This window comes from Macaca thibetana, chromosome 1, assembly GCF_024542745.1.
Source record: "Macaca thibetana thibetana isolate TM-01 chromosome 1, ASM2454274v1, whole genome shotgun sequence".
Classification (NCBI taxonomy): domain Eukaryota; kingdom Metazoa; phylum Chordata; class Mammalia; order Primates; family Cercopithecidae; genus Macaca; species Macaca thibetana.
Window position 1 is genome coordinate 42555466 of NC_065578.1, and position 27555 is coordinate 42583020.

The 27555-nt window shown below is 44.6% G+C and overlaps 2 protein-coding genes across 8 annotated transcripts in view; one reads left to right on the forward strand and one right to left on the reverse strand.

Moving 5' to 3' along the window:
- The window catches only part of MED8 (mediator complex subunit 8), a 230870-nt gene that overhangs the window by 8688 nt on the left and 194627 nt on the right, over positions 1–27555 (reverse strand). The gene's annotated exons all lie outside the window — the stretch shown is intronic.
- SZT2 (SZT2 subunit of KICSTOR complex) overlaps positions 1–27555 on the forward strand; it is a 64814-nt gene that overhangs the window by 2781 nt on the left and 34478 nt on the right. For 2 of the 7 annotated variants that reach the window (XM_050797203.1, XM_050797212.1), the window contains exons 2-8: positions 10664–10813; positions 11096–11269; positions 11876–12046; positions 22601–22732; positions 23482–23623; positions 24045–24151; positions 27215–27425. In XM_050797203.1, the coding sequence (XP_050653160.1) occupies positions 10664–10813; positions 11096–11269; positions 11876–12046; positions 22601–22732; positions 23482–23623; positions 24045–24151; positions 27215–27425 (1087 nt within the window). The remainder of the gene's footprint in view (positions 1–10663; positions 10814–11095; positions 11270–11875; positions 12047–22600; positions 22733–23481; positions 23624–24044; positions 24152–27214; positions 27426–27555) is intronic. The other 5 variants (XM_050797220.1, XM_050797244.1, XM_050797224.1 and 2 more) reach the window with 4 other exon arrangements.

The following is a 27555-nucleotide window of genomic DNA, read 5'->3' on the forward strand; positions in this document are numbered from 1 at the left end:
GGATAATAAGTGCTGTAAAGGAGTGAATTAGGGTGTTTAACAGTGGTTCTCAACCTACCTTGTTAAGAAGTGGTTGTGAATCAGGGAGACTCAGAAGAATGACATTTAAACTGAAGCCTGAATAGGTAGAAGTTGTCTGAAAGAAGAGGCAGAGAGCGTTGCAGGCAAAGGGAATAGTGAAGATCTTCAGGTGAGAAGGAGCCCATTGGAGCCTTCAGAGAACTAAGAGGAAGCAACTCCTAGTGTGGATGCAGTATGACAATGAGAATAGCTAGCACTTACTGAATGCTTCCTGAGTATCATCTGATACTCAAAAATTATCCGAAAATAAGCACTTTTATTATCCCAGTTTCACAGATGAGGAAACTAAGGCACAGAGAGTGTAAGTCTCTGCCAAAGCCATATAGTTAATAATCAGCGGAACAAGCATTTGATCCTAGGTGCTGTAACACTGGAATACATGCATTTAACTGAGTGGGAATTGATGAGAAATAAGGCTGGAGTAGATGCAGCTTGAGGCCATGCTAAAGGCTCAGGACTTTGATGTATAGTGGTAAGAAGAGTTTAACCAGTTCAAGAGGGGAAATAATCCGCATTATTTTGTGGGAATGTGTTAACAAAAGACAGCACAAGGGTTAGAAAAGGCTAAACAAATCAGACCTTAATCACAAAGGGACAGGTACAAAAAGACAAAGCAACAAATTAATGAGATGGACCATGCTTCATTCATCCTGGTATACATGGTATGCAGCACAGTGCCTGGTAATGTTTTATTCATCTTGGTATAAATGGTATGTAGGCCTCAATAAATGTTCCAAAGAATGATAGCCTTCCCCTCCTGTTTAATTGCAACAACATCCCTATGAAGATAATCTTATCCACATGCTATCAATAAAGAAACTGAGGCCTGGAAAAATTAAGTAACCTGTCCAAGGTCACCTAGATAGCAAATGATAGAACCAGATTTGAATCCAGGTCCCTGACTCCGAAACTATTTTGTCTACCTTGCGAGACTATTCCAAGAGTAATGAACTTTAGACTCAAGAGGGATTAATATGAGGACTTGAAGCTCCATGTGAGTGTGGATGCTCTGAGAACTAATCCAGGGATTCTCAAGTGTTAACGTGGAAGAATCACTTGGAGACCTTGTTAGAATGTAGATTCTGGAGCCCATCAACTCTGTTTTTTTTTTTTGGAGATGGAGTCTTGCACTGTCGCCCAGACTGGAGTGCAGTGGCGTGATCTTGGCTCACCGCAACCTCCGCCTCCCAGGTTCAAGCAATTCTTGTGCCTCAGCCTCCCGAGTAGCTGGGACTACAGGTGTGAGCTGCAGCACCCAGTCTGGAGCCCATCAACTGTTAATTCAGTTGGTCTGGGATGGTGCCTGGGACTCAACTCTGTATTTTCATAAGCACTTCAGGTGATTATTCATGCAGCTGGTCCTTGGATCGCACTTTGAAAAACACCATTCTAGCTGCTTAAATTATTAAGTCTTCTAGTTATGATAAATTACATCTTGAAGGTGAAGAGAACTTAGAAATTATGTTTTGAAAATATAGTTGTTGGGCTGGGCATGGTGGCTCATGCCTGTAACACCAACACTTTGGGAGGCCGAGGTGGGTGGATCACCTGAGGTCAGGAGTTCGAGACCAGCCTGACCAACATGGAGAAACCTCATCTCTACCAAAAATACAAAATTAGCCGGGCGTGGTGGTGCATGCCTGTAATCCCAGCTACTCTGAAGGCTGAGGCAGGAGAATCGCTTAAACCCAGGAGGCAAAGGTTGCAGTGAGCCAAGATGGCGCCATTATACTCTAGCCTGGGCAACAAGAGTGAAACTCTGTCTCAAAAAAAAAAAAAAAAAAATATAGTTGTTGGCTTTGAAGGATCATATGTGAAGGGGCATGTTGCAAGAAGGGTAGGCAAATGTTCAGCAAATGTTCCTGATTTCAGGAAGGTGGATTCTGTAAAAACTGATTGATGAACTAGACGTCATTGTGCCTTTGGAGAGTCAGTCCATCATTCAAAATAACGTTCAAGGAAAGGTGGGAAAAATGGAAGCTGTACAGTAGTAAAATTCAGTGGCCTACTAACTGGTAATCGAAAGAAAGCTGTCTAGTAGTCTGTGTCCTCCATCTCGTTTATCCCCATTCTCTCCTCACTTAACAAACACTGCTCAACCTTTAGCATCACTTTCTCTTAAGGTATTAGCCTGAATCAGGTTATTTTGTTACTTGCTTGCTTTTTTGTGGGGAGGGGGAGGTCAGGGAATGGGGCATGTGGTCTCGCTCTGTCACCCAGGCTGGAGTGCAGTGGTACAGTCATGGCTCACTGAAGCCTCAACCTCTCTGGGCTCAGGCGATCCTCCCACCTTAGTTTCCTAAGTAGCTGGGACTACAGCCACATGACACTACACCCAGCTAATTTTCATAATTTTTTTGTAAAGACAGGGTTTTGCCATGTTGCCCAGGCTGGTCTCAAACTCCTGAGGCTCAAGTGATCTGCCCACTTTGGTCTTCCAAAGTGCTGGGATTGCAGGCATGAGCCACTGCACCTGGCTGTTACTTGTTTTTGTAGAACCACATTCTTATCCTTCAGAGCACTTACTCAGTGTGTAATTATACAGTAGTTACAGTGATTATTTGTTCAATGTTTTTGTCCTTCATTATAGAGTAAGTTTTATGAGAGCAGGAAATGCATGTTTTTGCTTTTCATTGTATCATTAGTACCTAGCCCAGTGCCTAGCATGTACCAGGCTTTTCATAAATTTGTTGAGTGAATGCATGCATGCTTACCTTGCCTTTGTTCTTTTTGGAGTTCAGTGAGGGCACGATAGCACCCTGAACCAATTAGCATGGAAATCAAACTGGAGAGATTTAGTAGAAGAAGAAACAACACTCTAAGCTTCACTGTAAAATAATAGACTGAATTTATCCAATGTGACAGGACTAATTGAATAATTTTATGTGTCCAAAAAAGCCAGCTGCATGAGGATAAAATGGGAGATGTGTTTGGACAGCAGCACAAGTGAGAAAGTCATGGAGGTTTCCTGAGCAAGTATAATGTAGGAGAATCTGAATCTGTGATCTCACTTGAGTATTATGTTCCATTCTGGTCCCCACATTTTAAGTTGTAAAGTAGCCCAGCCAGAATTCATTCATGGGCACATAATCTAAGATATAAAATAGTGAGGAAACTTGAAACCATGCCATTTGAGAGATACTTAAATAACCCAAAAGATGTTTATTTTAGAAAAGCAAAGACTCGGGGCTGTCATCACGTGTTTAATAGACTCTCATTTGGCAGAGGGTCAGATTCTCCCTGTGTGGCCTTAGAAGGTAAAACAAAAAGTGGGTTAGATATTTTCAAGACAACAGATTTTAAGCTTTCAAGATATTATCAAAAAGACAGATTCTGGCTCTATGTGAAGACATTCCCAACTCTGCCAACTAAACAGGTATGGGGTAAAAAAAAACTGAAGTGAATGGCTGTGCAGGACTTCTGATTCAAAGAAGCGAGGTAAACAGCAACACTTTGTTATTACTAATTTGTGCATTTATACACATTACTTTTTACAAGGTGCTTTCACACATCATTGGGCTAGGTGGTATTTTTATACAGGAGGAAGCTCACCCAGAGTCTTAGCTATCAAATCACAACACTTTCTTTCTGTAACACTGTTCTTTCTAAAACAAAGCTAATGGAACGTAAAGCAAATCTGTTAGAACCCCCATTTGCACTCCCTCAGGGTTCCAGGAACAATAAAAAAGAAGATACTAGTGAAAACATGGTAAAAACAACATTTCTGGAAGCAAAGGAAAAACTCCAAAAATGGAATAGCTTACTTTTTCCATAAATGATTGGAAGATGAAGTGAATAAAGGACAGGAACTCTTCAGCAACAAAAACCATGTTCATAGAAGAGTGAAAAATTAGAAATTATTGGTAACAAATTAAAGATAGCTGGAAACAATAAATACAGCTTGTGAGATTAGTTTTCCTTGTTCATACATGTATTCAACAATTATTATTGGAACACTTAGTATGTCTTGGCACTGTGCTAGGCGCTAGAGTTACAGCAGGAAACAATGTATAGGCCAGGTGTGGTGGCTTACAGCTGTAATCCCAGCACTTTGGGAGGCTGAGGCTGGTGGATCACCTGAGGTAGAAGTTCGAGACCAGCCTGGCTAACATGGCAAAACCCTGCCTTTACTGAAAATACAAAAATTAAGTGAATGTGGTGGCACGTATTTATAGTCCCAGCTACTCAGGAGCCCGAAGCAGAAGAATCACTTGAACCCAAGAGGCAGAGGTTGCAGTGAGCCAAGGTGGCACCGCTGCACTCCATCCTGGGTAACAGAGCAAGACTCCATCTCAAAAAACAAAAAACAAGAAAAGGCCGGGCGTGGTGGCTCACTCCTGTAATCCCAGCACTTCGGGAGGCCTAGACAGGCAGATCACGAGGTCAGGAGATCGAGACCATCCTGGCTGACATAGTGAAACCCCATCTCTACTAAAAATACAAAAAATTAGCCGGGCGAGGTGGTAGGCACCTGTAGTCCCAGCTACTCGGGAGGCTGAGGCAGGAGAATGGTGTGAACCCAGGAGGTGGAGCTTGCAGTGAGCTGTATCACGCCACCACGCTCCAGCCTGGGCGACAGAGCGAGACTCCATCTAAAAAAAAAAAAAGAGAGAGAGAAATAATATATAGAGATGGCCTCTACCTCACTAGATCTTCAGACTTATACGGGAAACAAACATTAAAGTATACAAATTCTTTGCCCAGGCTGGAGTGCAGTGGCCGGATCTCAGCTCACTGCAAGCTCCGCCTCCCGGGTTCACGCCATTCTCCTGCCTCAGCCTCCGGAGTAGCTGGGACTACAGGCGCCCGCCACCTCGCCCGGCTAGTTTTTTGTATTTTTTAGTAGAGACGGGGTTTCACCGTGTTAGCCAGGATAGTCTTGATCTTGTGACCTCGTGATCCGCCTGTCTCGGCCTCCCAAAGTGCTGGGATTACAGGCTTGAGCCACCGCGCCCGGCCTTTTTTTTTTTTTTTTTTTTTTAAGATGGAGAGATGGATGGAGTTTTGCTCTGTTGCCCAGGCTGGAGTGCAGTGGTGCAATCTTGGTTCACTGTAGCCTCCACCTCCTGGGTTCAAGCCATTCTCCTGTCTCGGTCCCCTGAGTAGCTGGGACTACAGATGTGCTCCACTATGCCCAGCTAATTTTTTTATTTTTTAGTAGAGGTGGGGTTTTGCCACGTTAGCCAGGCTTGTCTCAAGCTCTTGGCCTCCCAAAGTGCTGGGATTACAGGTGTGAGCCACTACGGCCAGCCCCTACAAATTCTTAATTATAAACTCTGGCAGGTGTCATGAAGAAAAAATACAGAGTGCTGTGTGAATGCCCAACATAGGACCCTAACTTAGTGCAGACAGTCATGGAAAGGTTCATTTATTAAACCTAGATTTGCCATGATTTTAGTCCTAGAAGATGAGGTGACCACGTGCCCAACTCTGTCCTTATAGTGCTGACCCATGACCACGTGCTCTTCCCCTTTTAACCCTGGCCTTATGTGGCCGAAACGCTTTTCCTTGGTTTCTCCTTGCGTAGCTGAAACGGGCTGGCATCTGGAAAAAAAAAGTATTTAATACCAAAGAACAAAAGGAAAGTAGTATTGACACTAGTGTTAAGATGATCTCATCTTGAGAAAAGCTGTACTAATTATGATTAGTTTTAAAAGTCCAGTTTGCTTTGCTTAGAACATATAGTGAGAGGGGAGAAGGTGGTGGTGGGGAGAAAAAACCATAGCAAATTCACTTATTTAGCACAATTTTTTTGAACATCCTATGTGCCAGGCACTGCACTGGGCTCTGGAAATACAGTGATAAATGAATGGCTGCTGAATTAGGATAGCCTTCCTATTATGATAATGTTCGGAGCCCCAAACCATCCCTTAACAAAAATATTCTTTTTTAAAACTCCAGTAAGTCTCTTGTACATCCTTTTTTAGATAAGAACTTTGGCAGGATCCAGCATAGTCAACACATAATATCCCACCCACACTAGCTAACTGAAACCTGAAGGAGAGGTTGCCTGGTTTAGTATCCCACCTTAAAACCAAGGATCAGAGAAAGAAAGGGCAAGTAATTGCTGTGATTTCTTTCTTTGCCAATAAATAGACCTCTTTTCTGCTTTTAGGAGCATGGCAATAAGATATACAATTTGATGGAACTTTTCGATGGGGTGTGGTAGTCAGGAATAACTATCTAATTTTTGTAGCTAACTTAGAAATCATTTTGCAGTAGGTTGGGTGCGGTGGCTCACGCCTGTATTCCCAGCACTTTGGGAGGTGGAGGTGCGCGGATCACGAGGTCAGGAGTTCGAGACCAGCCTGGCCAATATGGTGAAACACCATCTCTACTAAAAGTGTAAAACATAGCCGGGCATGGTGGCACACGCCTGTAGTCCCAGCTGCTCAGGAGGGTGAGGTGGGAGAATCGCTTGAACTGGGAAGGCGGAAGTTGCAGTGAGCCAAGATCGCACCACTACACTCCAACCTGAGCAACAGAGCGAGACTCCGTCTCAAAAAAAAAAAAAACAATCATTTTGCAGCATACTGGTTTCCAATGCTACTTTAATCATCCTTGACACCTTCCTTTTTGTTACTTTCCTCCTGTGTCCTGACTTATAATGAATCACAAATTCTTTTCTGTCCTGTCCTAAAGATCCCTTGAAATGCAACTAAGTTCACTGTTCAGCTAACTTTCTGTTTTCCGTAATAAGACTTTCACAATGAAAGACGGGTGGTTTTGCATCCTGGCATTATCTCATCAAGACCCGGTCTCACACAGTTCACAGAATGGCTAGTTTGAGTAGCTCTTGTCAAAGCCACTGTCATCTCCCCTAGTTGTTAGCGGTGGGGTGCTTTCTGAATCACACAGTAGCCAGAGGGAATTTTTTTGTTTTATTTTATTTTATTTTGAGATGGAGTCTTGCTAGGCTGGAGTGCAGTGGCCGGATCTCAGCTCACTGCAAGCTCCACCTCCCGGGTTCATGCCATTCTCCTGCCTCAGCCTCCCGAGTAGCTGGGACTACAGGTGCCCACCACCACGCCCAGCTAATTTTTTGTGCTTTCAGTAGAGACGGAGTTTCACTGCATTAGCCAGGATGGTCTTGATCTCCTGACCTCGTGATCCGCCTGCCTCAGCCTCCCATAATGCTGGGATTACAGGCATGAGCCACAGTGCCCAGCCACCAGAGGTAATTTTTTAAATGCAGATATAATGTTACTGTCTTGTGGAATCCCTTTAGTAGCTTAAACTCACTCAAAGGATGAATCCAAAAACCTAGCCAGGGCCTGTCTCAACACAGTGTTGAGAGTAGTATCTCCCAAGGTGTAATTTCATTTTATTATTTTTTTAAATTTATTTTTTGAGACAGAATCTTGCTCTTTTGCCCAGGCTGGAGTGCAGTGGTATGATGATAGCTCACTGCAACCTCAACCTCCCAGACTTAAGCAATGCTCCTACCTCAATCTCCCGAGTAGCTAGGACTACAGGTGCTCACCACCATGCCCAGCTAATTTTTGTATTTTATTTTTTAGAGATGGACTTTCACCATGTGGCCCAGACTGTTCTCAAACTGCTGGGCTTAAGTGATTTGCCCGCTTTGGCCTCCCAAAGTGCTGAAATTACAAGCCTGAGCCACAGTGTCTGGCCCTAAGATGTGATTTTAGATGTTATTGAGAGATAATATAATACGCAATCACAACATGTTGATATTTAACTTCTCTTTTTATCTTTCTGATTATGTCAAAACATCCTTTTTGCTAATTACCCACATTGTGTTCCTTTTCGTGACTAAATCTTTTATGCTCATGAGACCTCAGTTTTATCGATTTGTCACTCTCAGTAGATGGTCTTTTGCAGCTCACCAGGCCTTGGTTTGACTTCTCAGCCTACACCTACTACTTATGTTAAATCACTTAACTTTTTGGACCTCTGTTTTCTCCTGTTAAATGTTTTGTTGTGAATACTGAATGAGCTTACTTATGTAAAAAACTTAGTATAGGCTGGGCGTGGTGGCTCACGCTTGTAATCCCAGCACTTCGGGAGGCCAAGGCTGGTGAATCACCCGAGGTCAGGAGATCGAGACCATCCTGGCCAACATGGTGAAACCCCGTCTCTACTAAAAATACAAAAATTAGCTGGGCTTGGTGGCAGGCGCTTGTAATCCCAGCTACTTAAGAGGCTGAGGCAGGAGAATCGCTTGAACCCAGGAGGCGGAGTTTGCAGTGAGCCGAGATCGTGCCACTCCAGCCTGGACAATAAGAACAAAACTGTGTCTTAAAAAAAAAAAAAAAAAAAAAAAAAAGAACCTGGTATAGTGTTGTAATAGTTAACTGTAATAGTTGACTCTTTTTTTTTTTTTTTTTTTGGACAGAGTCTCACTCTGTTGCTCAGGCTGGAGTGCAGTGGTGCCATCATGGCTCGCTACAGCCTCGACCTCCTGGGCTCATGTGATCTTCCCATCTCAGCCTCCAGAGCAGCTGGGACTATAGGCGCGAGCCACTACGCCCGGCTAATTTTTGTGTTTTTTGTAGTAGAGTTGAGGTTTCATTGTGTTGCCCAGGCTGGTCTTGAACTCCTAGGTGCAAACGGTCTGCCCACCTCAGTCTCCCAAAGTGTTGGGGTCATAGGCTTGAACCGTTATGCCTAGCTGTTATTGTTAACTTTTACCAGGCATTGTACTGAGCACTTCATATGCATGATTTTCCTTGCTCCATAGAACAGTACTTTAGATGGGTATTGTAATTATCTCTATTTTACAAAGGAGGACACTGAAGCTTAAAGAGGTGATACACCCTTCCCACTGTCTCACAGCTAATAAGAGGCTGAATTGGGATTCAAACCCAGACTTTCTGAACCTGAAATTCTTGAACTTGGCCTCTACAGAGTACTTTTTTTTCTTTCTTTTTATTTTATTTTATTTTTTTGAGATGGAGTCTCACTCTGTCGCCCAGACTGGAGGGCAGGGGTGTGATCTTGGCTCACTGCAACCTCCACCTCCTGGGTTCAAGCGATTCTCCTGCCTCAGCCTCTCAAGTAGCTGGGATTACAGGCACCCGCCACCACGCCTAGCTAATTTTTGTATTTTTAGTAGAGATGGGGTTTGTTTCACCATGTTGGCCAGACTGGTCTCGAACTCCTGACCTCAGGTGGTCTACCCGCCTCGGCCTCCCAAAGTTCTGGGATTATAGGCATGAGCCACTGTGCCTGGCCCTTTTTTTTTTTTTTTTTTTTTTTACGGAGTACTTTTGCATATATTTTAGGTGCTTAATAAATGTGAGTTCCTCTTTCTTGTCTTCTGCTATCATCCTTATCACTTTCCAGTACCTCTTTCTGTATCTTTTTACCCTTTTCTTCTGTCTTGGAGCAGAAGAAAGACTCTAGAACTTCACAGCCATTGTGTGTCTGTTCTCCACTCTTTTCTCTGACATCAAAAACTCTTCATTATTGTTTTCCAGGGCTTTTTCAGTCTTCTCTCCATGCATATTTCCCCATTTTGGAAAAAAAAAATTCTTCCTTTCTTTCAACATCATGGTTCTCAACAGGCAGTTATTAACTTCTGTTTGTTTCTCCTCTACTACCTGCTCTTCAGTTCTTGCCACCTGGTGCTCTTCCCCTCATTAATCAGGGACACAGGAGGAGAAATTTGCCATTTTGTGTAGGACAGACAAGAGAAAGGGAGTAAGGAATGTGACAGATAAGGATTAATCAGGAAGAGACATTGGGGAGTTCAGACCAGTTGACCTGTTTCCTTTGTGAACTTTGGGCAAGTTTATCTGCTGGGAGGGGATTGAGGGATTGGAAAACCTCCTGTGGGGAACAGGAAAGACTGCTGGCCAGGAGAATTCAGAGGACTGGCAAAGTCCTGCTAGAGTGGGCACTGCTGGCAAGGTGACAAGTTTCTTTCTGTCCAAGCACAGCTGCCATAGTATATGTATGGATAAGGGAAAATGTCAAATTCATCCCGAGATAAGATTTGACAGGACTTGTGTAGTGGAAGGACAAGGACATGGGCAAGGGCATTGTTGAAGTGGCCACCTGTGAGGCAATGGAGGCAAGAACTAGAGGGCTGACAACTGAAAGTGCAGAGATAGGGACTGTGACCCACACAGATTTGATTTTGAGGTATTCGGAAGGCTTGCTATTCCTTCGGTGAAAATGTCTTCAGTGCCTGCTGTTATCAAGATTTGTTAGGAGTAACTATCTGGCATTCATGTAATGTATTAGGGACTTGTCCTAGTATTTGCTCTGTTTGTAGCAATTTGCCAAGCACAGGGGCACAAAAATAGAATCAAGACGCAGCCCTTGCCCTCAAAATCTTATAGTTTATAGGTGAAACTCACATAAACTTTGTGGAAACAATATGGAAGGGTCACTTCATCTATATGGAGGTCTGTATCGAGCAAACAGGAACAGAGAGTTGAGAATTGACTCCCCAAGAAAACCTGGCATGGAGGTTGGGGTAACCTTTTCACCTCTGCTGCTTTCCCTCTCACAGATGGTGAGTTCCTTGGGCAAGTTACTTGTACAGTGATCTGTGTGTTCTAGGTACTTGGTGACATTTTTTGAAGATGTGTTAATGGCTCTTTGTTCCCAGGTGGAAGAAGCTGGGCAGGTGTTCCTGTTAATGAAAAAGGATTATCGAATCTCCCGAAATGTTCGCCTGGCTTGGTTCCTCAATCATCTGCATCAAACTGTGCAGGCCACATCCCAGGAGGTGCTGGTGAGCCCTAGACACACGAAAGATGTGAGACGCCAGCCCAAAAGGATCTGTTTTTTAGGAGAGTGCTGGAAACAGACAGGGAGGGAGACTAACTCTGAGGGCTCTAAGTCTGGTTAGGGCAAGGGACTGCCTACAAGATGATGGAAATTTTAAAAAATAATTTTTCCAGAGAGTGAGAGGAAGAGTATATGATTAGATTGAAGGAGGTGGAGCCATTGATGTGTCATTTGGGATATAGAAGGCAGGTCCTGGGAAGAAAGGGGTACTTCCCTGATCCTTTCCTTTTCTTACCATCCTAATTTTCAGCTTCAGTCTGAACAGGAATTGGAAGTCCTCAGTGTCCTGCCCCCTGGGTGGCAACCAGATGAACCAGTGGTCCCAAGGCCATTCCTCCTTGTACCTTCCACCCGAGTCACCTTCCTGGCTTGGCAGTATCGGTTTGTCATTGAGCTGGACCTTAGCCCATCTACTGGCATTGTGGTAAAGGATTGAAGGGAGACTGTGGGAAGAAAGGATAGGGTGGGGGGTGAGGAGAGGGAAAGGCCTGTGGGGAAGTGAAAAATGGTCCCAGCCTACCATTTTGGAGATAAGACAGGCTTATAAAGGAATGGTGGGTGTTTAAAAACAGAACTGGGCCAACCGTGCTGGTTCATGCCTGCAATCGCAGCACTTTGGGAAGCCGAGGTGGGCTGATTGCTCGAGCTCAGGAGTTCGAGACTAGCCTGGGCCACAAGGCAAAACTCCCTTTCTATAAAAACTACAAAAATGAGCCAGGCATCCTGGCATGCAACCTGTCCTAGCTACTCGGGAGACTAAGGTGGGTGGATTGCTTGAGCCCAGGAGGTCGAGGCTACAGTGAGCCAGGATCAGGCCGCTGCGCTCCAGCCTGGGCAAGAAAGCAAGACCCTGGTTTTGTTGTTTTTGTTTCCAAAAAACATCCCAGAAACTGTTCCATGTATGGCACTGTATTTGGGTGTATGATCAGCCATAAGATAAGGGTCCTACTGACCCATGGAAGCTGCATGTTTCTGCCCTCTGGTTAAGGCTGCCTTTGGACGCCCTTGAGCGCTCTTTCTCTGCCCTCAGGATGATTCCACAGGGGAGATCTTGTTTGATGAAGTTTTCCATGCCCTGTCCCGCTGCCTAGGCGGGCTGCTTCAGCCCTTCCGAGTGCCTGGATCTTGCATCGACTTCCAGCCTGAAATCTACATAACTATCCAGGCCTACTCCTCCATCATTGGACTGCAGTCCCACCAGGTATTGCATCATCTCTCCAAGTTTGTACCCTCAGACCAAATTTCTGTTAGTCCTCTGACCAAGTCCTTATCCTGTCTCTGCTGTTTGTCCCCAAAATCTCCAGCTCTGCTGGCTTCTTGAACCTGTTTTCTAGTCATTCTCATGAGTCTCTCTCCTCTTGAGAAGAACCAGTTCCTCTGGACTTAAAGGGCTTTCCCATAGACTTTGGGTCAGTTGGTGTTGATTGGACAACTGCCTTTTTCACCACTTCTATAAATCTCTGGTTCTGACCACTGGATGTCTGTTTTCTCTGTTCCCCCCTTCTCCTTTAGTTCTGTTGGATGGTTTGCTGATGTGCTGTACCCTCAGGAGATGGTCTTTTGGAAGAGTTTTGTGATTTTCAAAGACAGCAAATCACCCAGAAATATAATTGGTTTCAACAATAGAGGAGGGTCATTTTTTGGTTTTTTTGGTTTTTGTTTTTTTGAGACAGAGTTTTGCTCTTTTCGCCCAGGCTGGAGTGCAATGTCACAATCTCGGCTCACTGCAACCTCTGCCCTCCGGGTTCAAGTGGTTCTCCTGCCTCAGCCTCCCGAGTAGCTGGGATTATAGGTACTCACCACCAGGCCCAGCTTTTTTTTTTTTTTTTTTTTTTTTTTTTTATTAAAGACGGGGTTTTGCCATGTTGGCCAGGCTGGTCTTGAACTCCTGACCTCAGGTGATCTTCCTGCCTCGGCTTCCCAAAGTGCTGGGATTACAGGCGTGAGCCACCACGCCCAGCGTGGGTCATTTGTTTTTTTGAGGGCCATGTGAACTGTTGGGTATAATACTGACCACACAGATAATTACAGGGCTTATCCAGCACTCAAGGAGGCTATCACAAGACACTCCTTTTGGAGAATGGCCAAGTCTGTTACTGGAATATCTGTTTTTGACTTAGATAAGCATTGGCTCAGTTTCCCCTCATCTGCTTTTAACCACCCTTAACTCATTGGTAAAGGCTTTCCCTGAAACTGTCCCTGATGGCTGCATTGTCACCTTAGCTATCAAACTGGCTTTGAGAGAGAAGGTATTGGGAACAGGATCTAAGGGTCTGAAACATATATCTACAAAATTGGTGCATACCTGGATCTCAGGGCAGGGATTGCCAACCCTCTGCACTAGTTTAAAGTGCTTTCCTAGTATAGCTGTTAGGACTGTCAGTTGTGGGCTGCATCCCCAGATGGGGGCCAGGTTTTGCAGGCACTGATAGCCAAGGCAGGGAGAGCATGGATGTTAGATAATCACTCAAAACTTGGTTCAGGTTGGCAAACACTTAATGAAGCCTGATCTATACCAGGCCTGAGCAGGTCCTGAACACACAGATGAATCAGATCTTGTCTTTCTCCTGATGGGAAGAGTTGAGAGTTTAGTGGGAAAGACAGATATTAAAGGGAGGTAATTGCAGTTGAATGTGATAAGGGCACCGATAAGATGACTCAGGTGCTATTGGAGCACCAAGAGGGAGCACCCAACCAAGCATGGGGCCACAACAGAGAAATCTTTCAGACCAAGCAGCATTTGTTTTTTGTGTTTTTGAGACAGAGTCTTGCTCTGTTGCCCAGGCTAGAGTGCAGTGGTGCAACCTTGGCTCACTGCACCCTCCACCTTCTGGGTTCAAGCGATTCTCCTGCCTCAGCCTTTCAAGTAGCTGGGATTACAGGTGCCCACCAGCACGCCCAGCTAATTTTTTTTTTTTTTTCTTTAGTAGAGACGGGGTTTCACCATGTTGGCCAGGCTGGCCTCGAACTTCTGACCTCAAGTGATCCACCTGCCTCTGTCTCCCAAAGTGCTGGGATTACAGGCATGAGCTACTGTGTCTGGCCCAAAGCAGCATTTGAACTGAGTTTTGAAGAAAGAATTGAGGTTAACCATTCAAAGAAGGGGAAATGGACTTTTCTGACAGAGGGACCAGCAAAAACAAATACATGGTACTATGAACCTGTACTCTCAATCACAGGTATTTTAGGGAACTACATATTATTCAGTGTCAACAGAGTAAAATTTGAATGTGGAAAGGGATGGTAAAGAGACTGTAGACATAAGTGGAAGCTGGTTATGAAAGGCCATGAATGTGACGCTAAGGACTTTGTGCTTTATTCTATGGGGGAGTTCAGTGTGAAGAATAAGAGCACTGGATCTGGAATCACATTGCCTGTGTTTGCTTCCTGGTTGTACCACTTACTGGTCGTATGTCCTTCGCAAGTTACTTAACCTTTCTGTGCATCTGTGTCCTTTCTCCAAATGGGGATATTAACATTGCCTATATCATATGGTGATTGAATTAATTCATGTCAAGCACTTAGAACTGTGCTTGCCACATAGAAAATGTGCAAATGTTAGCTATCAAAATAATTAGTCATAGGTGGTGGAGAGCCATTGAAAGTTTTAAACGGACAGTAACAAGATCACATGTGTACACTGGGAAGATCACAGTATTTTGTGGCTAATATGGAGGATGGATTTGGGGACAAAGTCTGGATGGGAGAATAGGTGAAGATTATTGTAGCATGGGTGAGAGGAGGAGGCCTGAATAAGGACAGCAGCTATAGGGAAGGAGAGGATTTCGTCAGTTAAGCCCCAGGGCCACTTGGCCGCCCTGAGCCAGACTTTTCATTTTATCTGTAGCTCCCTCAAGATGTATCCTGGCTGGGCGCAGTGGCTCACGTCTGTAATCCTAACACTTTGGGAAGCCAAGGCAGGTGGATCACATGAGGCCAAGCATTTGAGACCAGCCTGGCCAATGCGGCGAAACCCTGTCTACTAAAAATACAATAACAACAACAAATTAGCTGGGTGTGGTGGTGCATATCTGTAATCCCCACTGCTTGGGAGGCCAACTCATGAGAATCGCTTGAACCTGGGAGGCAGAGGTTGCCATGAGCCAAGATCACGCCACTGCACTCCAACCTGAGCAACAGAGTGAGACTGTCTACAAAAAAAAAAAAAAAAAACAAGATGTATCCTGTTAAATCACAGCACAGCAGTGTATGCCTGTAATCCCAGCTACTTGGGAGGCTGAGGCGAAAGGATTATTTGAGGCCAGGAGTTTGAGACTAGCCTGGGCCACAGAGTGAGACCCAAAAGTCTCAAAAAAGTTAGTCTCAAAAAAGTCTCAAAAAAGTTAGTTCATGTATATAATACATGTTCATCAAAGAAGATTTGCAAAATACATTAAAATATAAAGAAAAAAACAAAACTCATCTATAATACAATACTCAGAAACAATAGCAGTTGTTTCTGGATATTGTATTAAATTCTAACCTTTTTGTTTTGTTTTGTTTTGTTTTTTTTGAGACAGAGTCTCACTCTGTTACCCAGGCTGGAGTGCAGTGGTGCAATCTGGGCTCACTGCAACCTCCACCTCCTGGGTTCAAGCGATTCTCCTGCCTCAGCCTTTCAAGTAGCTGGTACTACAGGCACGTGCCAGCACGCCTGGCTAATTTTTTGTATTTTTAGTAGACACGGGCTTTCACCGTGTTGGCCAGGATGGTCTCCATCTCCTGACCTTGTGATCTGCCCGCTTCAGCCTCCCAAAGTGCTGGGATTGCAGGCGTGAGCCACTGTGCCTTGCTTAAATTCAAACATTTTATGGAATTTTCCTCCCTCACCTCCATCTCTTTACCCAAAGAGAAAGGGAGAATCAAGAGACTCATTCTAGACACATGATTTTATGTCCTGTTTTTTGTTCTGTTTAAGACATAGGGTCTCACTCTGTCGCCCAGGCTGGAGTGCAGAGGCATGATCATAGCTCAATGTAATCTTGAACTTCTGGGCTTAAGTGATCTCCCACCTCAGCCTCCCAAATAGCTGGGACTGCAGGTGTGTGCCACCACACCCGACTAATTTTTAAAAATTTTTTTTGTAGAGACAGGATCTTGTTATGTTGTCCAGGCTGGTCTCAAACTCCTGGCTTCAAGTGATCCTCCCACCTCAGCCTCCCAAAGTACTGGGATTATAGGCATAAGCTGCTATGCCTAGCCTGTCCTGCTTTTTTTTTTTTTTTTTTTTAACATATAGTATGGGCGTTCTTCTATGTCACTAAATATTATTTGAAAACGTGATTTTTAATGACCTGTTAACTTACTGTTTCATCATATTTTATCATATGTTTAGCCAGCCCCTTCTTGGCCACTTGGGTTGTCCCAATTTTCATTATTCTAAACAATATGAATAGGAACGTCTTTCTCACCTTTTTATGGCTCCAGTTCTGCTCATTTTCCTTCCCATGGGCCTGTAGAGTGAGACAATGTCCCGCTTTCCCTCTTCTGGCTCACCCCACCCACTTTCCAATTGGGAACAGGGAGTAAAAAAGTAGTTGTTCCATAGGGTCAGGGTCCGGGAGAAGTGGGCATGTGGGGCAGGTTGTAGGAGTGTGATGGGGAAAGAGAGGTGAGATCCTGAGGGCCACCACAGGGACTGCTGGGTCTATATACAATTTTAGGATGGGAACACTTATTTATGTTTGAAGTAGAAGAAAAGGAGCCCATGGAGAAATAATGAAGATATTAGAGAGACAAAAGGCTCAAGATTTAGATGGACAGATTAGCTATAGGGAAAATGAGGAGGAAGAGGAATCCTTTCTTCAGCACCTTGAAGGAAGAACAAAGACACAGATGTAAACATTCAGTGGACTTTGGGGATGCTTTCAGAGAGTTGGAGAGTAGTGTACCCTCCAGGTTGGGGTAACCTGGGCATTTCTATTGACTGACTTCCTTTCTCTTTGAAGAGGGCACAGGGTGGGAGTTACCTGCTGAGGGTAAAGGGAAGGAAGGAGCATTCATTAGGGGGATAAGGAGAGGATTTTGAGCGTAAAAAAGAAGGGAAGTTCTACCTAGAATAGTCAGACAAGAGAAAGAAAGAAAGGGCATCCAAATTGGAAAAAAAGAAGTCAAATTATCCTTGTTTACAGATGATATGGTCTTTTATTTGGAAAAACCTAATGGCTCCACCAAAAAACTATCAGAACTGATAAATTCAATAAAGTTGCAAGATGCAAAATCAGCATACAAAAAATCAGTAGCATTTCTGTATGCCAGCAACAGACAATGTGAAGAAGAAATCAAGAAAGTAATCCCATTTACAATAGTTTAAAATAAAATACCTAGGAATTAACTTAACCAAAGAAGTGAAAGATCTCTACAACGAAAACTGTAAAACATTGATGAGAGAAATTGAAGTGGACTCCAAAAATTGGAACGATATTCCATGTTCATGGATTGGGAGAGTCGATATTGTTAAAATGCCCACACTACCTAAAGCAGTCTACAGATTCAGTACAATTCCTATCAAAATACCGATGACATTCTTCATAGAAATAGAGAAAACAATCTTAAAATTTATATGGAACCACAAAAGACCCAGAATAGCTGAAGCTATTCTGAGCAAAACAAACAAAACTAGAGGAATCACATTACCTGACTTCAAATTATACCACAAAGCTATAGTAATCAAAAACAGCGTGATGCTGGCATAAAAACAGACAACATAGACAAATAGAACAGAATAGAGAATGCAGAAGCCATGTATCTACAGTGAACTCATTTTTGACAAAGATGCCAAGAACATACATTGGGGAAAGAACAGTCTCTTCAATAAATAGTTCTGGGAAGACTGGATTTTCATATGCAGAAGGATGAAACTAGACTCTTATCTCACAAAAATAAAATCAAAATGGATTAAAAACTTAAATGTGGTCGGGCGCAGTGGCTTATGCTTGTAATCCCAGCACTTTGGGAGGCCAAGGCGGGTGGATCATGAGGTCAGGAGTTCAAGACCAGCCTGGCTAAGATGTGAAACCCCATCTCTACTAAAAAACTACAAAAAAAAAGATTAGCTGGGCGTGGTAGCAGGCACCTGTAATCCCAGCTACTCAGGAGGCTGAGGCAGGAGAATCGCTTGAACCTGGGCAGCAGAGGTTGCAGTGATCCAAGATCGTGCCACTGTACTCTGGCCTGGCCTACAGAGTAAGACTCCATCTCAAGAAAAAAAAAAAAAGACTTAAATCTAAGACCTCAAACTATGAAACTACTAAAAAAAAATTGGAGAAACGCTCATGACACTGGACTAGGCAAAGATTTCTTTTCTGTTTTTTTTTTAAACCTCAATCTAGCAGATAAACTCAACATCCTGCTCTATTTAATACTGTTCAGCAGAAGGAAATAACTAATTTCAATTTTAAACAAACTCATAAAACAAAGGAAACAAAACCATCTCACTACAGGCCTTTGACAAAGAACGTGAGCCATTTGCTATAGCTGCCAGGCGTCAGTGTATGGCAAGGAACAGGGGCTTCAGGATGCCCAGGCAAGGCCTCTGAGGTGGGGTATATTGGGGTTTTGGGGGGTCTTGATAGCACTGAGTTGCTGGATCCTGTGCTGCCCTGCCTGGGTGGGGAGCAGGGTGAGGGAGGCCATTCCTCTTCTGTAGAAAACACCAACCCCCAGTCCAGGGACTGGCAGCTGAACTGGTGACTGTAAAGCCTGATCTATATGAGATCAAAGGCACATGTGGAAATCCACTCCCGGCAAAGGGGGAGTCCTTAGGGGAAGCCAGCTGGGCTTCTGGAGGGTCCCCTTTGAAATGTCAGCAATTGAAAAATACAACCTAAAAGTGATAGAGGACCTGCAGGGAACTTTATTCTCTCACTTCTGTCTTCACGGGGGCGCTGCCCCTTGGAAAGACCAGGTTGGCTTCTGGCACAGGTATCCCCCATCTTCTTGGGCACCTGTGGCATTGCCAGCAGGCCAGAGGGGGTGGCTGACAGTGTTGGCTCTAGCCTGACCCAGGGGGCCCAGTTAGGATCCCCTCTACCCATGGTGATTGCTACTTCTCCATGGTTCATGCGTAAAGCTTCCAGCCCTTTCCAGCTCAGGGAACACATGCAGAATGACAGTCACCCAGCAGACTGGAAACTACCTCCTCTCCAAAAGTCTGGCTCCTGAACACCCTCCTCCCTGGGAAGGGCTTTTGCCCCTTTGTGATTGGGCAGGAACCAGAAGAACAGTTTCTCTGCTTTGCCATGTCTGCAACCCAGGGCTCAGCCAGCCCCACATCCTCTGTCAAGCACTGAGCTCCCGCACTGTCCACACAGTGGAAACCAAATGAAATGACTTTGGCTTGTGGAGGGGAAGAATGCAAAACAAAAACAAAAGCAAAATCACCTGCCCACAAGATACAGCAGAAAAGTTCATCCACTATCTTTTTTTTTTTTTTTTTTTTTTTTTTTTTTTTTTTTGAGACAGAGTCTCACTCTGTTGCCTGGGGTTAGAGTGCAGTGGTGTGATCTTGGTTCACTGCAACCTCCGCCTCCTGGGTTCAAGCAGTTCCCCTGCCTCAGCCTCCTGAGTAGCTGGGATTACAGGTGCCTGCCGCTAAGCCCAGCTAATTTTTTGTATTTTAAGTAGAGACGGGGTTTCACCATGTTGGCCAGGCTGGTCTAGAACTCTTGACCTGGTGATTTGCCCGCCTCGGCCTCCCAAAGTGCTGGGATTACAGGCGTGAGCCACTGCCCCGGCAACTTCATCCACTGTCTATCCGCCTCCCATGTAAGGTGGAACACCCAGCCCTCAAACAACCCCTAAAATGAGACCCAAACCAAAGATCTGACGTATAAGCCCCAAATCAGTAAACCTCTCCTGAAACAGGCAAAGGAACTGCCTGCCCAGAAATACCCACAATAGTCTGTGCAGATTATAAAGAGATCAACAGCTTCACCCACAGTCTGCATAAACTCTGGTACTGGCTGTGTTCTCCATGGAAGGTCTCGCTGTGTTTCCTAGGCTGGAGTGCAGTGGTGTGAACACAGTTCACTGCAGCTTTGATCTCTTGGGCTCAAGTGATTCTCCTTCCTCAGACTCCTGAGTAGCTGAGACCACAGGTGTATTTCACCACACTCAGCTAATTTTTAGGTTTTTTTTTTTGTTTTTTGGTTTTTGGTTTTTTTTTTTTATAGAGATGAGATCTCTACCGAGCTGGTCTCTAGCTCCTGGGCTCAAGCGATCTTCCCACCTTGGCCTCCCAAAGTGCTGGGATTACAGATGTGAACCACTGTGCTTAGCTCAAAGATTTCTTGATAATACCCTGCAAGCACAAGCATCCAAAGCAAAAATGGACAAACAGGATCATATCAAGTTACAAAGCTTCTGCACAGCAAAGGAAACAATCAACAAAGTGAGGAAACAACTCACAGAATGGGAGAAAATATTTGCAAACCACCCGTCTAACAAGGATTAAAACCAGAATATATAAGGAGCTCAAACAACTCTATAAGAAAAAAATATATAATAATCTGATTTTAAAGTGGGATTTTTTTCTTAAAAAATCTCAATAGACATTTCTCAAAAGAAGGCATACATATGACAAACAGGTATATGAAAAGGTGTTCAACATCATTGATCATCAAAGAAATGCAAATCAAAACTACAATGAGATATCATTTCACCCCAGTTAAAATGGTTTTTATCCAAAAGACAGGCAATAACAAATGCTGGTGAGGATGTGGAGAAAAGGTAACCTTGTGCACTGTTGGTAGAAATGTAAATTAGTACAATCACTATGAAGAACAGTTTGGAGGTTCCTCAAAAAACTGAAAATAGGCCGGGCGCAGTGGCTCACACCTGTAATCCCAGCACTTTGGGAGGCCGAGGTGGGTGGATCATGAGGTCGGGAGTTCAAGAACAGCCTGGCCAACATGGTGAAACCTCATCTCTACTGAAAATATAAAAATTAGTTGGGTGTGGTGGCAGATGCCTGTAATCCCAGCTACTTGGGAGCCTGAGGCAGAGAATTTGCTTAAATCTGGGAGGCAGAGATTACAGTGAGCCGAGATAGTGCCACTGCACTCCAGCTGGATGACAGAGTGAGACTCCATCTCAAACAAAAACAAAAACCTGAAAATAGAGCTACCATATGATCTAGCAATCCTCACTCCTAGGTGTATACCAAAAAGAAAGGCAATCAGTATATGGAAGAGATATCTGCACTCCCATGTTTATTACAGCACTATTCACAATAGACAAGATCTGGAAGCAGCCTAAGTGTTCATTGACAGATGAATGGATAAAGAAAATGTGGTACATATACACAATGGAATACTATTCAGCCATAAAAAAGAATGAGATCCTGTCATTTGCAACAACATGGATGGAACTGGAGGACATTGTGTTAAGTGAAATAAGCCAGGCACAGAAAGACAAACTTGGCATGTTGGTACTTACTTGTGAGAGCTAAAAATTAAAGCAGTTGAACTCATGGAGAGTAGAACGATGGTTACCAAAGGCTGGGAAAGATAGTTGGGGAGGTGGAAAGGGGAGATGGTTAATGGGTACAAAAATAGAGTTAGAAAGAATGAATAAGATCTAGTACTTGGTAGCACAGTAGACTGACTACAGTTAACAGTAATTTATTGTACATTTAAAAATAAAAGTAAAATTGGATTGTAACACAAAAAATAGGATAAATGCCCGAGCTGGGCTAGGCATGGTAGCTCATGCCTGTAATCCCAGCATTTTGGGAGGCCGAGATGTGTGGATCACTTGAGGCCAGGAGTTTGAGACCAACCTGGCCAACATGATGAAACCCCGTCTCTACTAAAAATACAAAAATTAGCTGGGTGTGGTGGCCCATGCCTGTAATCCCAGCTGAGGAAGGCTGAGGCACAAGAATCGCTTGAACCGGGAGGCGGAGGTTGCAGTGAGCCAAGATCACATCATTGCACTCGAGCCTGGGCGACAAAGCAAGGCTCTGTCTCAAAAAAAAAAAAAAAAGAATGGGCGATACCCCATTTACCATGATGTAATTGTTATTTGTATTCCTGTATCAAAATATCTCATGTGCCCCATAAATATATACACCTTCTATGTACCCACAAAAATTAAAAAAAAAAAAAAATTTTTTTTATACAGAAAATTATCTGTAGCCCAGGCTGGAGTGCAGTGGCGTGATCTCTGCTCACTGCAACCTCCACCTTCCAAGTCCCGGTTAAGCAATTCTCTTACCTCAGCCTCCCGAGTAGCTGGGATTACAGGTGCCCACCACCATGCCCAGTTAATTTTTGTAAAATTGAAAAGGTCCAGAATAGCCTCTGTGTATACAGAAGGTAGGCGTCTCCATGGTGACAGCTGATCTTGGGCTGGTCAGTATGCTTAGAAATAAAAAAGCATTAAAAAGTATGAGAATAAAAGAGACTTTGCCAGGCTGAGGAGGGCAGCTCATAAGACATCCTGTAGACCAAGGTAGAAGAAGCTATTAATAGAAGATCTTATGGTGCCCATGTGGGGGTTGGGGAAGCCCAGTGTGGAGGACCCTAATCAGAGGGAAGCTGTGACCCCAGATAAAGATGACTAATGACTGGGGACCTGGGCTGAGGACTGATGGAGATTGGATAAGGGGGAAATTGGTTGTGGAATCATAGACCCTAGTTGGGTAGGAAGTCAGGATCGTCTAGATGGAGCTATGGAGAATAAACAGAGCAGAAGTGTAGTGGTCTGTGCCCCCCTGACCGTCCTGTCTCAGTCTTTCCCTTGTGCTTCTTAGGTGCTGGTACAAGGCTGCCTCTTGGACCCGTCCCAGCAGGAGGTGTTCCTGCAGCAGATATATGAGCAGCTCTGCCTCTTTGAGGATAAGGTGGCCACCATGCTGCAGCAGCAGTATGATCCCCAGAGCCAGGTATGTAAGAGAGAAAGTGGGCAGAGGCAACTTAGAAAGAGGAGCAGCTAAGGACAGAGGGCAGAGAGGAGGGATAGTCCAAATAGGGCAGAAAAAGGCTAAGAGCTGGGACAAAGTCAGACAAGGATAAGCATGCTCATGACACGCTCCCTGTTGGAGCAGGACTCAGATATATTCCCCGAAACACAGATTCTTTCAGGGAGAAAATGTGAAATCCATTTGTTTGCATTTTTTTTTTAGCCCCAGATCTTCTCCTTCAGTGGATCTGAGAAGGTGTCATGTGTGGCTTTGACCTCTAGTTAGCATTTTGTACAACCGGGGATAAAGCTGCCTGGGCCCACTAGACTTCCCTGTCTCATCACTTTGGGTACCTCAGAAGTAGCCAGGCAAATGGCAGTTCTGTGTGCCTGATGACTGGTCATGTAATTTGATTGAGGTATAAAATATTTCGTAACAGTGATGGAAAAATATGGAAAGGGGCCCTTCTTGGCAAAAGATGGAGAAGCCTTACTTCAGTACAGTCTGAAGCTTCATCTGGTGCTGAACTCCCTTCGCCTCTGAAGTTCAGTATCTGAGCACACATGGGGAGGGAGCACAGTAAAGACTCAGTCGCATAGTAGAGGAATTGGGGTCCTCACAGGATTCGGCCTGTCTGGCCTGAGAGGTGCTGGACTGTAAATTCTGGCTTTGCTATGGATGGGGCAGCAATGCCATCTGCCCCATTCTGTCTTTTCTGTAACTTGGGGCAGGCAGAAGACCAGTCCCCAGACTCAGGGGACCTACTGGGCCGGAAGGTAGGCGTCTCCATGGTGACAGCTGATCTTGGACTGGTCAGTATGATTCGTCAGGGCATCTTGGCGCTGCAGTTACTACCGTCAAACTCTAGTGCAGGTCAGTAGAAGGAATATTGGTGGGACTGGGGAAGCGGGGAAGAAGAGTGGGGCTAACTGCTAACGAAGATAGCAGTTCCAGGGAATCAGTGGGCCCCAGAAAAGAGGATCTGTTTGCTTGTTTGCAAAACGTATGTCTGTATTAGTGTGTATCAGGAACCCTCGGCTCTGACAACTCCCTAGAAGGAGTAGAGCTCCAAGGATATCACTTAGGGGAGGTTATGATCTGGCACTCAAGAGGAAGAAGCAGGAGGGTAAGGGAGAAGGAAAGGTGTTTGAAGTTTATAAATCTTCATAGTTTATAAAACTGCCCACATTGGTGGGAAGACACTGAGCCCTTCAGGGCCCTGTCATTTGGGTGTCTTCCTGTGACTTTGGTCTGTCCAGTGTCTCCAGGTCTGATTTGGTGTTTCCTGCTCCAGGGATTATCGTGATCACGGATGGGGTGACCAGTGTTCCTGATGTTGCTGTCTGTGAGACGCTGCTGAACCAGCTTCGCAGTGGCACTGTGGCTTGTTCCTTTGTCCAGGTGAGGACTTTTTAGGAAGGATGAGAGATGGAATATCTCACACAAAGGTGGGATGGCTGGTTACTTTCTTACAGGCAGTGATTTCCCAGGTAAAGTCAATTACTTAGTTACATGGGGGGAAGGAGTCATGTCTGGAAGGTAGGTAGCATGGTAGGAGAGGACTCTCATTTTTTTCCTCTTTCCTTGGGATTTTAGAAATAGATGTTAAAGCAGAAAGAATGCAGAATTTGAAATCTGACAGTCATTTCCAGTCCCACCTCATCCCGCAGATTAGTCATTATTGTTTTGAGTGCAAGGGTCAGAAAACCCGCTCAAACTAGCTTAAGCAAAGGGGTGAAAGGCATAGTCAGGGACTGCAGCTAAATTGGATTGATGGACTATAGGGAAGGAGGTAAAAAGCTATGGGAAACAAGGCTGAAGGGGTAGGCACAGGCCAGAACATGAAAATCTGGTTCTGCTTTATTAATGAGATTAAGCATAACTCTGTGGGTGATGCAGATAGATAGAAGGAAAGTCATTAGTTGGGTTTATGTTTTATAAAGGTCACTTTTGCTGCTGGGTGAAGGACAGTGGGGAAGTCAGTGAGAGAGGATCAGGGCTTAAATTAGGGGTAAGAGGATTGAGAAAAATGAAGAGGCAGAGTCAGCTTGACTTCATGATTAGCAAGATGGGGGTAGGAGATGAAAAAGAAGAGGGCTTAAAGATGTCTCCAAGTCTCTGACTCCAGTGATGACTGGGTAGCAGCAGCGCAAAAGGAAGAGAAGCAGTTGTGGTAGAGTGAGGATAAGATGATGAATGCAAGTTTGTGTATGTTGTGTTTGAGGTGCCTGTGGTTCAACACAGCCAGTTAAGAACATCACCTTTGGAGTTAGGCATGCTGGTCTAAATCCTGACTGCAGTTATTAACTGGGTGACATTGGGCACATTGCTTCACCTCTAGGTCAGATTCATTTGTAAATGGAGGTTGTAAAAGTACATAACTCACTGGGAGGTGAGATGCATTTAAAGTATTTAGCATTGTACATAATCACTTAATAAATGGCTGCTGTTTGTAGCAGATAGCGGTTGAATACACAGATCCTGATATTCAGGAGACGAATACTGCTTGAGAGGTAGAGATTTAAGATTTGTCAGGGTACAGATGGTAATTGAGAACAGAAGAGGGTCCTGGAAGAACTTTGGGGAACACCAGTGTTCGAGGTCTTTCATAGGAAGAGGGCCCAGCAAAGAATAAAGAATCAGCCAGGAGCCAGAAGATTGTGGTGTCAGAGAAGTCAGAATTTTTGGAAGAAAATTTTACTTGATCTTTCTGCTGCGTCTCACAATGGTAACTACACTGTGAGAAGCAGCAAAAAGATCAAGTAAAAACTGAGGAATGAAAAGTGCCCTTTGGATTTGGTGATTAGGAGGTCACGGGGATCTTTTTCAGAGCCATTTTAGTGAAGAGGTGGTGAGGGGATTGAAGAGTGGATAGAAGGAAGGAAATAGGGACAAGTGTTGACACAAGAAATTTGGCTGTTGAGATCGAGAGCAGAGCAAGAGAGAGAATGGTAACCAGAGAGAAGTACAGGGTAAAGGAGTGTTTTGTTTTGTTTTTAAAGCTAGAGACTTAAGCATGTTTCTAAGGGTCTGTAGTGAAGAAGAGTTTGAAAATAAAGAAAGGAAAAGGGAGGCTGATGGAGTAAAGTCTCCGAATTGACAGGAGGGCATTGGCTTAAGAAACAGATTGAGGGATTCTTTTGGAGCAGGGAAGTGTCGTTTCTTTGAAACTAGAAAGTAGAAGTGAAGATGTAGATCAGCTCTGCGAAGGGCCTCTGATTTATCTCTGAAGTAAAAGGTGAAGCCGAGTACTGTAAGGAAGAGAGGCCAGAGTTGGGAGGAAGGAACAGTATTGAGGACTGCCCTGAAGGACTAGCTGAGTTGGGTGTCATATGTTTTGATGTGGTGCCAACCTACACAACTGTCAGTTTTTTCTGTTTGGGCACCACTGGCCAAGAACAGAGGCTGTGATCCTAGTTGGGGTTTTGAAGAAGCAGACGAGAGTGAAGAGGGCCAGGGATTTGAGAGCAATGCTTATGAAGTTGTCTGAATGTAGGGTCCAAGCTGGGTCAAGAAAGGAGGGTCAGGACAATGTGGATAGATTTGGAGAGAGCAGAGGTTCAAGGCCTGGCAGTCTCAGTGAGGTCAAAGAGCAGCAGCAGGAGGAGAGTGGGAGGAATCTAAGGGTATAGTGCTGTATGTAATCAGTGGGTTGTGGCATTTTGAAATGGCAGAGATGAATTTGTTCCAGGTGAAGCCAAGAGCCAGCATGTAGCCTACAGGCAGGTGAGCGGAATAGAGAGAGTTACTGGAGATGAGAGTTAAGGAACTGAGAGGGCAGGGACTTGAATGAGTCATCTGGAGCAGGTCTGCGAACACTGTCTGCAAAGGCCAGTTAACCTTTAAGCCTTGTGGACCAGCTCTGCTGTTGAAGCATGAAAGCAGCCATAGACAATACAAAATGAATGTGTGTGGCTGTGTTCCAGTAAAACTCAATTCACAAAAATAGGTGATGGACTAGATTTGCCCCTCAGGGTATATGTAGTTTGCTAATTTCTCATCTACAGCTATTGTATTCAAAATGTAGTCCACAGACTAGCAGAAAGCTTGTTTGAAATCCAGAATCTCAGGCCCCACCCCAGACCTACTGCATTTTAACAAAATTCCCAGGTGTTTTTATACACCCTGAAGTTTGAGAAGTGTTGATAAGCTGAAGCCTCTCAGGATGATGACAGGAAGTCAGTGAACCAGTTGCCAAAATCTTTAGTGAAGGAGGTGGTGGGCCTGGTGGGCCATTAGGTATCGAGGAGGAAGTGCAGAGGATGCTGTGGCCGGTTAGCATGGGCATCAGACAGAAGGGCTCAAAGAAGGAAAGACAGAGACAGTGGTCTGTCCTAGGAAAACACTGGCTGGCTTCCCACTCTGTGGTCCAGGGAATGGGAGCAGCCACCTAGCCCAGTCTCTTTCTCTCCTGTTCTTTCTTGCCTCTGTCAGAGCTAGGTCTTCAGTTGCTCACTTTTTCAGGTGGGAGGAGTTTACTCTTATGACTGCAGTTTTGGCCATGTGCCCAATGTGGAATTAATGAAGTTCATCGCAATGGCAACATTCGGCTCCTACCTGTCCACTTGTCCTGAGCCGGAGCCAGGCAACCTGGGTCTGACTGTCTACCACCGGGCGTTTCTCCTGTATTCCTTCCTGCGCAGTGGGGAAGCATTGAACCCTGAATATTACTGCGGTGAGAGGCACACTGAGGTGGATGTGGGAAGGAGGGAATATAGAATGGGCCCAGAGATTATGGTGCCCTGGAGTACTGAAAGTGTAACTGGAGCTGGCTCCACTGGCACTGTTACCTCACAGTGATTTCA